The following is a 14117-nucleotide window of genomic DNA, read 5'->3' as shown; positions in this document are numbered from 1 at the left end:
GTGAGGCATCACCTGCTCAGTTGTGAAAACATTACAGCAGATTGCAGCATCTGTTTGGAGCAGCTGAAGAGAATTTTACTGTCACTGTCCCTTATTTTATTTGGCCAGGCTCCTCATTTCCCATTTTAAAAAAATTTTTACTCCTCACAAAAACATCCAGATTTGTGAGGTGCTCCATAAAATTGCACAATTTGAGTCTGTAGGTCTGTAAGGTCTGCAGGGTTGTATGCAGTAGAGTGTGGAAGAGAAGAGGAAAACCTCACATACACCAGAGTGCACCGGAATGATCAGCTCATCTACTCCTAATCAAGAGAAGCTTAACAGGAAATCATTGTTGTAAGAATATCAAAAGTGTCACTTTTATTTAAACCATTGAATATTTGCTGGCACCAATAGACAAAATCATGATGATGTACTTCTGGTGAGCAAATGCGAGCCACCATTTTTTGCATACAAAACAACTTGCTAGCGTCAAAACGATTTAGGGACAGTAATGATAATGAGGTATAAAACAGCAGAATGCCAGTCAGTCATTGGATTTCAACTCCTGACCACAAACAACGTGATTCTTGGATCAGAAATATCCAGAGTTTGTCCTGCAGATCCATATGAATGGATTTGCAGTGCAGACTTTCTGAGTCGTGCTTCATCTGTGATATGCACACCATTATACTGGAGTTACTTTATAATGTGTCTCTGATTTTTAAGACTAAAATAGTTACTAATTATATATTGTTGGCTGTTTATATATTAAAACAAAGTTTAGGTTAATTATTTGAATATCAGTGTCTACTTTACCTTTTTAATTTAATTTAATTTATTAAAGTGACACACTTAGCAGAGATTTAACATTACTTGTGTCTGCTTTATCACATTTAATTTATTGTTGAATGTTTGTAAATAATATGTTGTCCTGCTAACTTACTGGTTATTCCCTTAACCTTCACCCCCAAAAAAGACATTGTAGAAATGGGACATGGACGTTTTGCTGCTTGTTAAGGGGTTTTGCAAAAGGTCAACAACAAACCTTGACAGAAAAATGAATGTCATTCATTTTGAAATGAGACACTTTTTAGAAGTAACCTTTTTGTGTGAAATCAATCTTGAACATACACAACATTTTTTACTAAACCACTTAACTCTGGTTTTCAGTAAATACTGACACAATCATATTGGAAGCACTTTGCAGGGTAACGGCTGGGTTCCTGGCATGATGCTGAGGGTCTTACATCCAACACGCTGCTCTGCCGTAAAGAGGACTTGGTCCGATCAGAATTACCTTCAGCTAAGTTGTGCGCCTGTTGAGAGGTTGACTGCAGGTATACCTGACCGGAGTGTTCATGAGCTCTGTCTGTTGTTGAACAGGATTGTCATCTTTGATTTTGCTGAGCAGTGGTGGGTACAGATCATTCTCTGAGTCCTTGTCTTATGAGGTTCTATCTGAGTCACTGTCAGGTTTTGCCCCAGCAGGGGGGCAGAAGTGTGTTAACTAACAATTGAACTATTACTTGGACTATTACATTAAATTACACACCATTATTGTTCTGATCATTATTATTAGATTAATTTGTGTTAGATGGAGAGTGTGATGCTTTTTGACTTGAAAGAACTTCTTGTTTTTTTTTACCAACTTATTTAGTCCTGCTCTTCTCTGTAGAACAAGTTTTTCTGCTTCTTTTTGATAAATGATACTGTAATAATTTTAATAATATTAAACAATCATCAAATTTACATTCTATTATACAGAAATGACAACAACAATTAAAAAAAATAGTATAATTAATGTATTACTCATTGTCCTTTTTTTCTGGCCAGTCCTACCATTATATGTAGACATGCACCTTCTTACATAAACACAAAAATCAATAAAAAACTTATAAAATTCTCTCGACTGTAAATTGCTAACATAGCCTGCAATTAAATAAATATGACTAAAACACTTTACTTGAACTATATATCATAATCGGACTTGACAAAATATACCTAATATTAGACTTACTTGCTATGCAGGTGCCGTGTTGACACTGTCCACCATCACTCAGAGGGTCGGTGATTCTCTGGCTTGGCTTTAATAAAGCACACAGTGCTGGCAAAACTCATATTCTGCTACAATAAACCTTTCATATGTCCACATGCAAAATAACTCAAAACTTTAATAGACTTGTAGGCTTCCAGTAACTCTTTATCGAAGGGGAGAGGTGTTTGTTCCCTTCTCTGTACAGCTGGTCAAAATATGAGTCCATCATACACAAGCTCATTGTTGTACCGCTGCAAGTTCTCAGGTTTGAAGTGCTAACACATATAGAGAATATACACTCATATATACCGCATGTATGTTGTTTGCTGGTTGGCAACAGGAAGTTCTTTTGCCAACCAGCAAAGGACCAATGTAAACAAGAACACTGAACTTGTCTGTAGACTAAAATGTTTTCTCTACAAAATTTTGCAAGATTAGAGCAAAGAGAGTGAGCAAACTCTGGAAAAGCTAAAATAGTTTCTAAAGGATTCTGTGATGCTCAGCCTGTAGTTTTTCTATGGGATTAAGAACCCCAGAGAGTCCAGTGAATCATTTATGCTTTTATATACTTGTGTAGCACTTTACTAAGTACAGAGAACCCCAAAATACATCACACCATATTCAGTCATTCACCCAGTCACACCCACATACATTCACGCACTGATGGTGGTGAGCTTTATTGTATAGAAGTCGCAGCTGCCCTGGTCAGTCTGACAGAAGGGAGGCTGCCCCTCACCGGTGCCACCGGGCCCCCTGAGCCAAAGCACACAGTGTCAGACAAACACATGACAGGCTTCATAAAGACCTTTTAGAAGATGAGCAGCAGGGTCTCTCTGGATTAGGGTTTTCCTTTAAAATCTCTGTATAATATGAGGGGTCTATGTGTTTTTCCCTCATGTCTATTATTATGTCAGCTAGCCCCAGCTAACAAGTAAATGTTTATTGTTCAGGACTGAGTGTTGAACTTGAACATTCACTAGTTTAAAAAGAAGTTTTTGCTGTGACTTTATCTGATCAGTTTTTCTGTATGAATCACAAGCTCCACTTTTGGTTGCAGGCTTTATGGTGTGTTCACCTGGCGAGCATACAAGTCCTATAAATAGATTTTCATATTCTTTTGGTGTGACCTCACATTTCTCCACACTGCATAACCTTTTCAGCAGTTTTAATTTTGTGCATATTTCTCTTCCAAGTATGACTGGAGCATGCTCCCTTGTTATTTCAAAGTCAATCTTGTGTTTTTGACCCTTGTACTGTCATGCGAGTGATTTTTTTTTCCCTTGGTTCCTTTTTTTGGCTCAATAAGCCACTAACTTGCAGTGTGAGGTTTTAAGCTTTTTGTCAACTTCCAGTCTGCAATGTTTGACAGAGATAACGTTACAGTCCGCGCCTGTGTCTATTGGAAACGTAGCTTTCTTCTTATTCATTACTTGTTCTTCAGACCATCACTCATTGTTACTTCTTGCTTTTCGAGCTGCACCAACTTCCTTTACATTCATAGTTCCAATAAACATGACTTCATCACTGTTTTACTTTGTTCAGCCACGTGTGTTTCTTTTTGCTGCATCTTTACAAAAATTATTTTTCTTTTTCACACTTGCTACATGATTGACCACTTTCAGCTCATGCTTATATCCACATCTATCACAGTCAACTTTCTTCTCACTGAACAATTTTGTGGATTTCCCCAAATGTTCCCTCCGACTATTTTAACAAATCAGGAATGGAGCATGACCTACAAATAGCGTATTCTTCAAATGTTTTATGAAAGTACTCATTAAAAGACACATTTTTGCTGGAGTTTATATTTATGGCCAGAATCCAATCTGAAATTCAAACTGGTTCAGACCAAAATGATTTGTTTCATGGTCTGTTTGATGTGTGGTGGGATCTGGATGCTCAGTTGAATTTGTGGAATATTAATTTAACAGAATAAAAATTAAATGCAACTATGTCAAAATAATTTAAAAACTAATGGGTAAAAATAGAATACGACAAAATTTCTTTGATGGACAACAAAAGTATAATGGAAAAAGATTTCTGCACTAGACTCTGATGTATGGAAAAGTCCAAGGGGTTTGAACACTCTTGCATATAATATAGCCAGAGTGACGTGCGATCAGGTGATGCAAGTGAGGCAGAGCCTCATCTGTCATAATGGAAAAATATAAAATAATTTATGTTGCTATTTTCACCCTGTGGTTTGTAGTTGTAAAGTATTTTTTATTTAGCTTAACCAATTTTGATTTTTTTTTTTTTTTTTTTAAATCGCTGAATTTTCGCATTTTCCTATTTAAATGCTCGGAAGCGAAGCTGATGAGGCAGCAGGAAGCTGAGCCTCACCTTGGATTGCGCCACTCGATGAGAGCATGCTCCTCCTGTCTGTACTGTTGGGGACATAAGTTTGATTATATTAAGTTCTGCAACAGTTAACCTCAGTGCATGTGAACTATTATAGCATGAATATTTTGAGTAGATTTTAATTTAGGTAGATTAGGATAATGATTCAATTTAAATAACTGATTTTCTTAACTTACAAAAATCACAAACAGGGTTTGGAAAAAGGGCTTTCAGTAGAGAATTGCAGTGTAAATGCTATTGTTGTACAATATAAAAAACATTAGGTAATTGAAAATGCCATCGTTAAAATAGCCACCTGGATTAAAATCTCCGTGCAAAACTTTCCCAAACTGGAAGCAGCCTGGACAGGAAAATGTGTCCAGATCCTGTCTGACATTCGTCTCTGCCAGGTTGAGCTTCTTCCAGTAAGGCTGATGCGTTACTTCCACTCACCTCTGCTTAACATGTAAATCTTGATTAACACAATGGCTTTGATCAAGTGCAGAATCTGATATTGTTAAAGTAATTACAGATTAAATATCCTGGAAGATGGGGTTTTCTTTTCAGCACTTGAACTGGTTCCACCGAGCTAATCTGCTTATGTCAAAATTCAATCAGAGCCAATACTTTTGTAAATGAATAAAAAGGCCCCTGAAAGTAGCTGGCTCTTTCCTGTTGTTAAAAACATGGTGTCTACATCTACATGTCTTCATCACATTTACGCAGAAGTTCTCACCTAAAACAAGCTGAACAGGTCAAGACAGCAGACAAACAGCCTGACTAACAAACCGACAGGCTGGCGACAGTACCATCAAGTTTGATTATCAGACTTGGTCCAGATGCCCTTCACTGCTGCCCTGTTTTCTTAAAGAAAATCCAGCAGCTGATCCCATTTATGAGCCGTCTGTGTGAGGATCCTGGCTGGAGAACACTGAAGCTGATCAATACCCTGCAGAGGAGGCAAACGGAGCCCCTCTCACAGCTTAACGGCAGAGAATTAAAACAGCAGCAGAAAGGTGTTTTTGGGTTAAAGGACCAGTATCATGTATTTTCCAGGCACAGTGTTGTTTTATAGCAAAAACCTTCAGTTATTAAAAAACTGAAGGTTTTACATCAAATATGAGTTAAAAGAAATTTAACTTTGTAATTTAACATCTTGAAATCGGGCCTCTGTCTCTTTAAAACACTCCTTGTACATGGATGTTCTGAAACAGACAGCAGATCAGAACCAGCTTTATTGATTTGACTGAACCAGTACAACAGACGATCAGTACAGAAACAGAGCACAGTGTCAACGAGTAAGAAAACTAAACAGTTCCTCACATCTAAACCAATCAAAGAAGATAAATAAAAGTGAATGGTGAAGAACTAAGAGGATTTGAAACTGTTCCATATAATTTCACTTCATCACTCAGGATGTTCTGTAGGACATCAGGTTTTAGATATGATGATTTCCACTCAAAATCATTTCCCCAGTCCTGTGCTTTAATCCTGACCTGCGGGACAAACACTCAACTAAGATTGGATGAACACACAGAGAGTTAATTTCATCAACTCCAGACTCCAGAAAGTCAGTGAGCAAACAGTCTTGTACATTACATCTGAAAATAATTAGTAATCTTACTTTTTCTCACTACATCATGTTCTTTTCAGGGCTCACAATTCTCTAGAAACATCCCTCAACAGTCCTTGCATGTTAAAATGTGACTAACATCCATGTGAATCTTAGGAGGTCCAACGCCACCAGGCCACCTTCATGCGATCCCACACAGCATCTAAAGAGTCAAAGGCAGGGCGCACATCTAGGATGGAGAATTGATAGTTTTCACGGTTCAGTTCGCCATCATAGTAGTCGATGACGTAGCGCACCTCCTTCCCACAGCGGTCAATGATCCAGTCATGGCGGTCAAAAGGCAGTTCATAGCTATGAGAACACATTCAGTTAAAATCACGTAAATGCAGCAGACTGAAACATTTAGGATCTGAAGAATGAATTAAGGGGGAGTATTGGCCATTATGGCGTCATTTATCAAGATAGGTTTTCATCAAACGGTCATAAATAAGTTGTCATAAAATAAGCTACAGACACCCACTGATAATGTACTGAATGTAGGCAAACCTAAAAAAACAAACAAAAAAGAAGCTGAATCAGAGCAACGTAGCGCTTACCCCATCCAGTGGCGGACGCGGGCTCTGGGAGAGAACTCTTTGGCCTTCCCACCAAACCTCTTAAGTGTGGGCCCACATGGACACTCACTGTGAAAACACAAGACCAGAAACAAACCGCTCATCGTTTGAATCTCAAGATACAATTCAAACTCAATAATACTTTATTGATCCCANGGACATAAATACAGTAAAGTAATATTCTAATCACAATATATACACAATAATATGTCCATCTTACTTGTGAAATGTTGTCTGTCGAGCCCTCACATCAATAGTACGTTGATCCAAACAACAATATCCCTCAGTGCTGAGGCATCTTCTGCTGTTTTGATTGAGCAAAGTAGGAGGGACGACCGTTCCAAGATGGCCGCCATATTTCCTGCGCCGGAGCAGCCAATGCGGGGTCTACTCTTATATTATGTCTATGGTTACGGCCCCTGGCCTCTTGAGGTTGTGTATGCTTCTTTTTCTTCTGCAGGTTCAGCTGTGAGGGCACACCGTCCTGATTGGCTGCCTGGAGGCTGCAGGAGAGCAGCGACCCTATTGGACCAGCAGAGGATTGCAGGCCAATCAGTCACTGATGAGGCCTTCCTGCACCATATAAAAAGCTCCTGAAACCAGTGCGGGGTTGGCAATACGCGGCTCGAGAGTCCTTGTAGCTCTTTAGCGCGGCCCCATTGGCTCCCTGCAGCCCCGGCTCCGGACGAGTTTAACAGGGGGTGCATCAGCTTATTTTGGGGGGCAAAATCAATCTACGTAGTAATAATAATATTACTCAAGTAAAAGAAAAAGGTACTGTGCAGTAAAACTACTCTAAGTACCCTTTTTCCAAAAAAGGTTACAAGTACAAGAATGTACAAGAATGTAACAAGTACTACCCACTTTTGAACATAGATGGGTGATTCTCTGAATTCAGTGCATTTTGGGGTCTCGAACACTGCATCTATTGAAGGACTCTTTGAACCTCCAAGAAAATATGTCTCCCCACCTTCTGCATGAAATCTCAAACATTAATACAAATTTCTTTGCTACTTATGTTGCTTTAAATTCAGCCCCATAACGGGACAATTTCATTCCTCTATAACTATATATCATAATTAAAATAATTCTTCCAGTTCCTTTGAGATCACCTGTCCCTTGATTAAAATAACTAATTGTAAGTATATTTTATTTGTTTCTGAATCATAATAATTATACTGATAAGTAGAATATGGCAACTTGCTGTAAAAGCACTTTTCATAAATCATGAAAATATACTTAAAAATAAACATTAAATCAGGCTTTTTAATGTTTTTGAATCATTCTTTAAACTTTGCATACAGTCCAACAAATATTAGTCTATTATAAAAAAAAATCATAACAATGTATCACAGTACGGAGTTGAATCCTGTGTAAAAGTTGACCAGACTGTAATGGGGTTGAACCCACTGGCTGGCTTAACAACAGTCCAATGTTCAACCTCGTAACAAAACCACTGTTTTTGTAACAGCTAAAGTACAAAGACAGTACTTTAACTGTTTTTGTACTTTAACTGTTTTTGTACAGTTACGGGGTAGAACTGACAACCCCGTTTCGGCCGCTTGTATCCGTGACCTGGTTCTTTTGGTCATGACCCAAAGCTCATGACCACAGATGAGAGTAGGAATGTAGATCGACCGGTAAATCGAGAACTTTGCTTTTTGACTCAGCTCTCTCTTCACCACGACGGAATGGTACAGCCCGTTACAAAAACCACCATGTTATGGGGTTGAAGGTTTTCACTAAAAGTTGCCATAAGTCCACATTAGCTAGGGTATGGAGCAACATATGATATGACGAAAACAAGAAATTAAGTCAAGTCTGGCATCTCTCTCAAACCTTATTCTGCCCATTCTTTAGCATAGAACATAGCCTCTTCAATATCCAGTCAGGCTATCTTCAATCAGACGGTTCATGTTTTAGTACGCTGGTCATCACAGGTGTACTGTTCACAGGTCCGTAACAACCTTAGTGATTATTATAAGCCCATTCTCTTCTCTGTTCAATTTAAATCAGATTCTTTTGGGGATCCTATGTTGGCTCGGAAATATATAAGAGGAACCGTTTCCCAAAGCGTACACCAAAGCGTACTCAGAGTCTTCACATCCCAAGCCCTCCATCCCTTCATCTCTCTCCCTTCATCTCTCTCATCCCTCCCCCCTCCCCCCCTCTCCTCTTCATCAGAACCGGAAGAAGTTTATGGTCATTGTCAAAAACAACGAAACTACAGTTCCACTGTCAAAAACAAAGAAATTGCAGTTCCAGCATAACCATCCATTACACAACAACACGAGGGGGGCTGCGAAGTGGGAGGGGGGAATAGTTGGCTGAGACCTTGCAGCCCGACAGGCACCAGCTTTCAGAAGAAATAGGAGAAAAAAAAGAAACATCAGGTAAGGAGAGGAAAAAAAAAAAACAGCCTGTCTCACACTCTGCTCTTTGCAGGGCAGAGTTTGAGATGAAGAAAAAAACCCTCTGCACATAAGCAACATATAAACACATGTAGACAAGCTGGGTACGAGGAGGAGGTGTGACGTGCTTATGGGTCTCATGTGAGTTATGTGTGTGTCAGACCATGAACCCTAACTGAAGCACGCGATTGACTGTGTACGATCTTGGAGTTCACCACCAGCTTTATCAGTTCAGGGCCCACAGATGTGCTCGGGGAGGGGGGGCAGAACAGAGCCTTCTTTAGACATAACAACCAGGGGAGGATAGCTGGCCAGCCAAGCCCAGCCCAGGCTCCGGATTCCGATAGCAATAATTTGTTTAGATCAGCCTGACATCAGTTTACTGCCTTCCTTGAAAGTCTTGCTGGTGCTTCTCAATGGCAAATCCAAACAGCCAAATTTAGGGTCTCTCACCTGATCCGAGCGAACAACGTTCTTCAAGGTCACACAATCCATTCTGAGTCCAAGATCCACTGACCATCCACGGTCCTGTTCCAGGATCGCACCTAGTCTGCGGCTCAGTTCCCATATCATTTCAGTCTGAGTGTTGATCACTCTGCAGATCCCGGCAGCCTTGAAGTGGCCAAAACAGCCACCTGCATCTTCTGAAATTTCAGATATGCCAGGTAGCCGCCAACTCCAATAAGCAGAAAACCTGTTATCATGAATCCAGTCATGTACACATCTTCAACATCCTCGACTGACAGCGTCGTCAGACACGGTCTTCCACTTCCATCTGGAATCCATCGTATATCCAGCGAAGAATGTCCCATCGGGACACGAGGGTTCCCCTCTACCTGGTTTCCCAGTGGAATAAATCTTTAAACACATATGTTTGTGGCGTGGTCTTTGCTAGTGAACTGACTATTTTGGGCAGCTTTCAGAAACTTTGTTTTGCTGACCCAATTTGATTTTGTTTCGCTTGACTCTGATCTTGATTTCTTCTACATAATATTGAAGCTTCTTGGGAGGCTTGGTCCTCCATTTGTGTGTTTTTTCTTTCCTTTTTGGTTATTTGGTTTTACTTTAGATTGACTTGTTTGGACATTTAGTATATTAATTTGCACTTAATATTCTTTAGTTTGTTAGTCCTTTTTTGAGTGTTAATTGGGTTAAATTGTATTGTGTTTTGGTTTTGTGAAACCATCCCTTTTGTAATAAATCATTTTAAATTCGACTTGTTTTCTCTGGACACATCTTTATGTTACATCCCCAGAACCCCTAGACCTTGGGGGCATAACAGTTATATAGAATTATAGGTCACTGTGCAAAGTCTGGACAAACTGTTTCCACAACAGTGAATCACATAATGACATTCCTGCACCAGTGTAGAAATTTGTCATGCTTGGTTCTCAAATCATTTTTTTGCATCCCATATCACTAAGTTAATTTTCTAACTGGCTTCATCAGGTCATAATCTACAGCTTTGACTGGAGCGGTTCGCAGTTGAGTGTGAAACACCTGGGATGAGGATCAGTGCCTCCAAATCCGAGGCCGTGGTATTGAGCTGGAAAAGGATAGAATGCCTTAGACCTGTGTCAATTAAGTTTCTTATTGTGGTTTTAGTAGACTGGGAGACATCCCCCTTTCACCGGGTCGGGGGGATGTCCTGCCCCAAGTGGAGGAGTTTAAGTACCTTGGGATCTTGTTCATGAATGAGGTAAAACTGGAGTGGGAGATTGACAGGCAGACCGGTGCAGTGTCTGCCGTGAAACAGGTGCTGTACCGGTCCATCGTGGTGAAGAGAGAGCTGAGTCAGAAAGCAAAGCTCTCGATTTACCAGTCGATCTACGTTCCCACCTTCATCTATGGTCATGAGCTTTGGGGTCATGACTGAAAGAACGAGATCATGGATACAAGCGGCCGAAATGAGTTTTCTCTGTAGGATGTCTGGGCTCTTCCTTAGAGATAGGGTGAGAAACTCAGTTATCCAGGAGGGACTTCTCTTCCTGTTGAGAGGAGCCAGTTGAGGTGGTTCAGGCATCTAGTCAGGATGCCTCCTGGACACCTCCCTGGTGAGGTGTTCTGGGCACGTCCCACCAGGGGAAGACCCAGGACATGCTTGAGGGACGATGTTTCTCTGTTGGACTGGGAACACCTTGGCAGAGGTTAGAAATGAAAGCAAGGTGACAAATATGATGATGATGGCACTTGTTTAGGATTGCCATCCGTCCCTTATAATACGGAATTGTCCCGTATTGAACCGATAGGCAACGCGATTTGTTCCATATTTCTATAAATGTCTGATAGACACGCCTATCAGTGATAGGCGTAGGAAGCGGGGGGAACGGGGGGGACATGTCCCCCCCAATATTGGAGAGAGTCACATTCGTCCCCCCCAATAATTTCACCGCTGTTGCGAAGAATGGGCTCTTTGCACCTAAGGCGTTGACGTCACATCTCCAGGAGCTAATGCGGCTCACTTTTTTCCGCTTTGAGTTACTATGACTGGTAGAAAAGACTAAGTCGTATTTCAGNAGACCAGAAACAAACCGCTCATCGTTTGAATCTCAAGATACAATTCAAACTCAATAATACTTTATTGATCCCAATGGGAAATTAAGTGAAACTCCTCCATCCATCCATCCATTTTCTTGCGCTTATCCGGGGTCGGGTCGCAGGGACTTCAGAAGGGAGGCCCAGACTTCCATCTCCCCAGCCACTTGTTCCAGTTCCTCCAAGGGGAATCCTAAGGCGTTCCCAGGCCAGCCGAGAGACATGGTCCCTCCAGCGTGTCCTGGGTCTTCCCCGGGGCCTCCTCCCGGTGGGACGTGCCTGGAACACCTCACCGGGGAGGCGTCCAGGAGGCATCCTGACCAGATGCTTGAGCCACCTCAACTGGCTCCTCTCAACGTGGAGGAGCAGCGGCTTTACTCTGAGTCCCTCCCGGATGACCGAGCTTCTCACCCTATCTCTAAGGGAGAGTCCAGACACCCTGCGGAGGAAACCCATTTTGGCTGCTTATATCCGTGATCTCGTTCTTTCAGTAATGAAAGAACGAGATCTTTCTCGTTTTTTTTATATAGAACCTGAATTTTTTTTATAGAACCTGAATCTATAGAACCTGACTATAGATTCAGAGGTTCGACTTTAGATGAGGGTGGGAACGTAGATCGACCGGTAAATCAAGAGATTCGCTTCTTGGCTCAGCTCTCTCTTCACCACGATGGACCGGTCCAGCGCCCGTTTCACGGCAGACGCTGCTCCAATCCGCTTGTTGATCTGCTCCCTTCTTCCCTCATTCGTGGACAAGATTCCCAGATATTTAAACTCCTCCACTTGAGGCAGGGCGACCCCCCCGAACCCCCTCCGACCCGGAGAAGGCACTCTTCCCTTTTCCGGCTCAAGACCATGGCCTTGGATTTGGAGGCACTGATCCTCATCCCGGCCGCTTCACACTCGGCCGCGAACCGCTCCAGTGAGAGCTGCAGATCACGACCTGATGAAGCCAACAGGACCACATCATCTGCAAAAAGCAGAGATGCGATCCTAAGGCCATCAAAACGGATCCCCTCAACACCTCGGCTGCACCTAGAAATTCCATCCATGAAAGTAATGAACAGAATCAGTGACAAAGGGCAGCCTTGGTGGAGTCCAACTCTCACAGGAAACGAGCCCGACTTACTGCCGGCAATGCAGACCAGGCTCTGACACTAGTCATACAGGGACCTGACAGCCCCCATCAAAGGGCCCTGTACCCCATACTCCCGGAGAAGCCCCCACAAGGCCCCCTAAGGGACACGGTCAAACGCCTTCTGCAAGTCCACAAAACACATGTAGACCAGTTAGGCAAACTCCCATGCACCCTCCAGGACCCTGCTGAGAGTGTAGAGCTGGTCCAGTGTTCCACGACCAGGACGAAAACCACACTGCTCTTCTTGAATCCGAGGTTCGACTATCCGACAGACCCTCCTCTCCTGGACCCCTGAATAGACCCTACCAGGGAGGCTTAAGAGTGTGAGCCCTCTGTAATTGGAGCACAACCCTGCAACATCCAGAGCCTTAAGGAACTTCAGGCGGATCTCATCCACCCCCGGGGCCCTGTCCTTGAGGAGTTTCTGAATCACCTCGGCAACCTCGTCCCCAGAGATTGGAGAGCCTGACCCAGAGTACCCAGGCTCAGCTTCCTCAATGGAAGGCATGTTGGTGGGATTGAGGAGGTCTTCGAAGTATTCCGCCCACCGGCCCACAACGTCCCGAGTTGAGGTCAGCAGCACCACCATCCCCACAATAAACAGTGTTGGTGCTGCACTGCTTCCCCCTTCTGAGACGCCGGATGGTGGACCAGAATCGTCTCGAAGCCGTGCGGAAGTCTTTCTCCATGGCCTCTCCAAACTCCTCCCACCTGGGCCGCATACCGCTTCGCTTGCCAATACCCATCAGTTGCTTCAGGGGTCCCACAGGCCAAAAAGGCCCGATAAGACTCCTCCTTCAGCTTGACACCATCCCTCACCGAAGATGTCCACCAGCGGGTTCGAGGGTTGCCGCCGTGACAGGCACCGGCAACCTTGTGGCCGCTGCTCCGATAAGCCGCCTTGACAATGGAGGCACGGAACATGGTCCACTCAGACTCAATGTCTCCCACTTCCCCCGGAACGTGTTCGAAGTTCTGCCGGAGATGGGAGTTAAAGCTCCATCTCACAGTGGACTCCGCCAGACATTCCCAGCAGACCCCCACTACATGTTTGGGTCTGCCAGGTCTGACCAGCTTCCTCCCCCCCCACCGGAGCCAACTCACCACCAGGTAGTGGTCAGTGGACAGCTCCGCCCCTCTCTTCACCCAAGTGTCCAGGACATACAGCCACAGACCCGATAAAACGACAACAAAATCGATCATCGAACTGTGGCCTAGGGTGTCCTGGTGCCAAGTGCACATATGGACACCCTTATGCCTGAACATGGTGTTTGTGATGGACAATCTGTGACGAGCACAGAAGTCCAACAACAGAACAGCACTCGAGTTCAGATCGGGGGAGCCTTTCCTCCCAACCACGCCCCTCCAGGTCTCACTGTCATTGCCCATGTGAGCATTGAAGTCCCCCAGTAGAAGAAGGGAGTCCCCAGGAGGGGCACTCTCCAGTACCCCCTCTAAGGACTCCAAGAAGGGTGGGTAATCTGAACTG

The 14117-nt window shown here is 43.1% G+C and overlaps 1 protein-coding gene and 1 long non-coding RNA gene across 4 annotated transcripts in view; one reads left to right on the top strand and one right to left on the bottom strand.

Annotated features, from left to right (window-relative positions):
- Window positions 1-5573: 5573 nt before the first annotated feature.
- hccsb (holocytochrome c synthase b) overlaps window positions 5574-14117 on the bottom strand; it is a 25653-nt gene continuing 17109 nt past the window's right edge. For all 3 annotated transcript variants that reach the window (XM_007542215.2, XM_007542216.2, XM_016666138.1), the window contains exons 7-8: window positions 6527-6613; window positions 5574-6281 (exon numbers count right to left, since the gene is read on the bottom strand). In XM_007542215.2, coding sequence (XP_007542277.1) covers window positions 6083-6281; window positions 6527-6613 — 286 coding nt within the window. In that variant the 3' untranslated portion in view covers window positions 5574-6082. The remainder of the gene's footprint in view (window positions 6282-6526; window positions 6614-14117) is intronic.
- Window positions 9060-14117, top strand: part of LOC107834563 (uncharacterized) — a 13877-nt gene continuing 8819 nt past the window's right edge. Inside the window, exon 1 of the long non-coding RNA XR_001660357.1 lies at window positions 9060-9151. This is a non-coding gene — a long non-coding RNA (uncharacterized LOC107834563). The remainder of the gene's footprint in view (window positions 9152-14117) is intronic.

This window comes from Poecilia formosa, unplaced genomic scaffold (genome assembly GCF_000485575.1).
Source record: "Poecilia formosa unplaced genomic scaffold, Poecilia_formosa-5.1.2 Scaffold665, whole genome shotgun sequence".
NCBI lineage: Eukaryota > Metazoa > Chordata > Actinopteri > Cyprinodontiformes > Poeciliidae > Poecilia > Poecilia formosa.
This window is presented reverse-complemented; position numbering and strand designations above follow the sequence as displayed.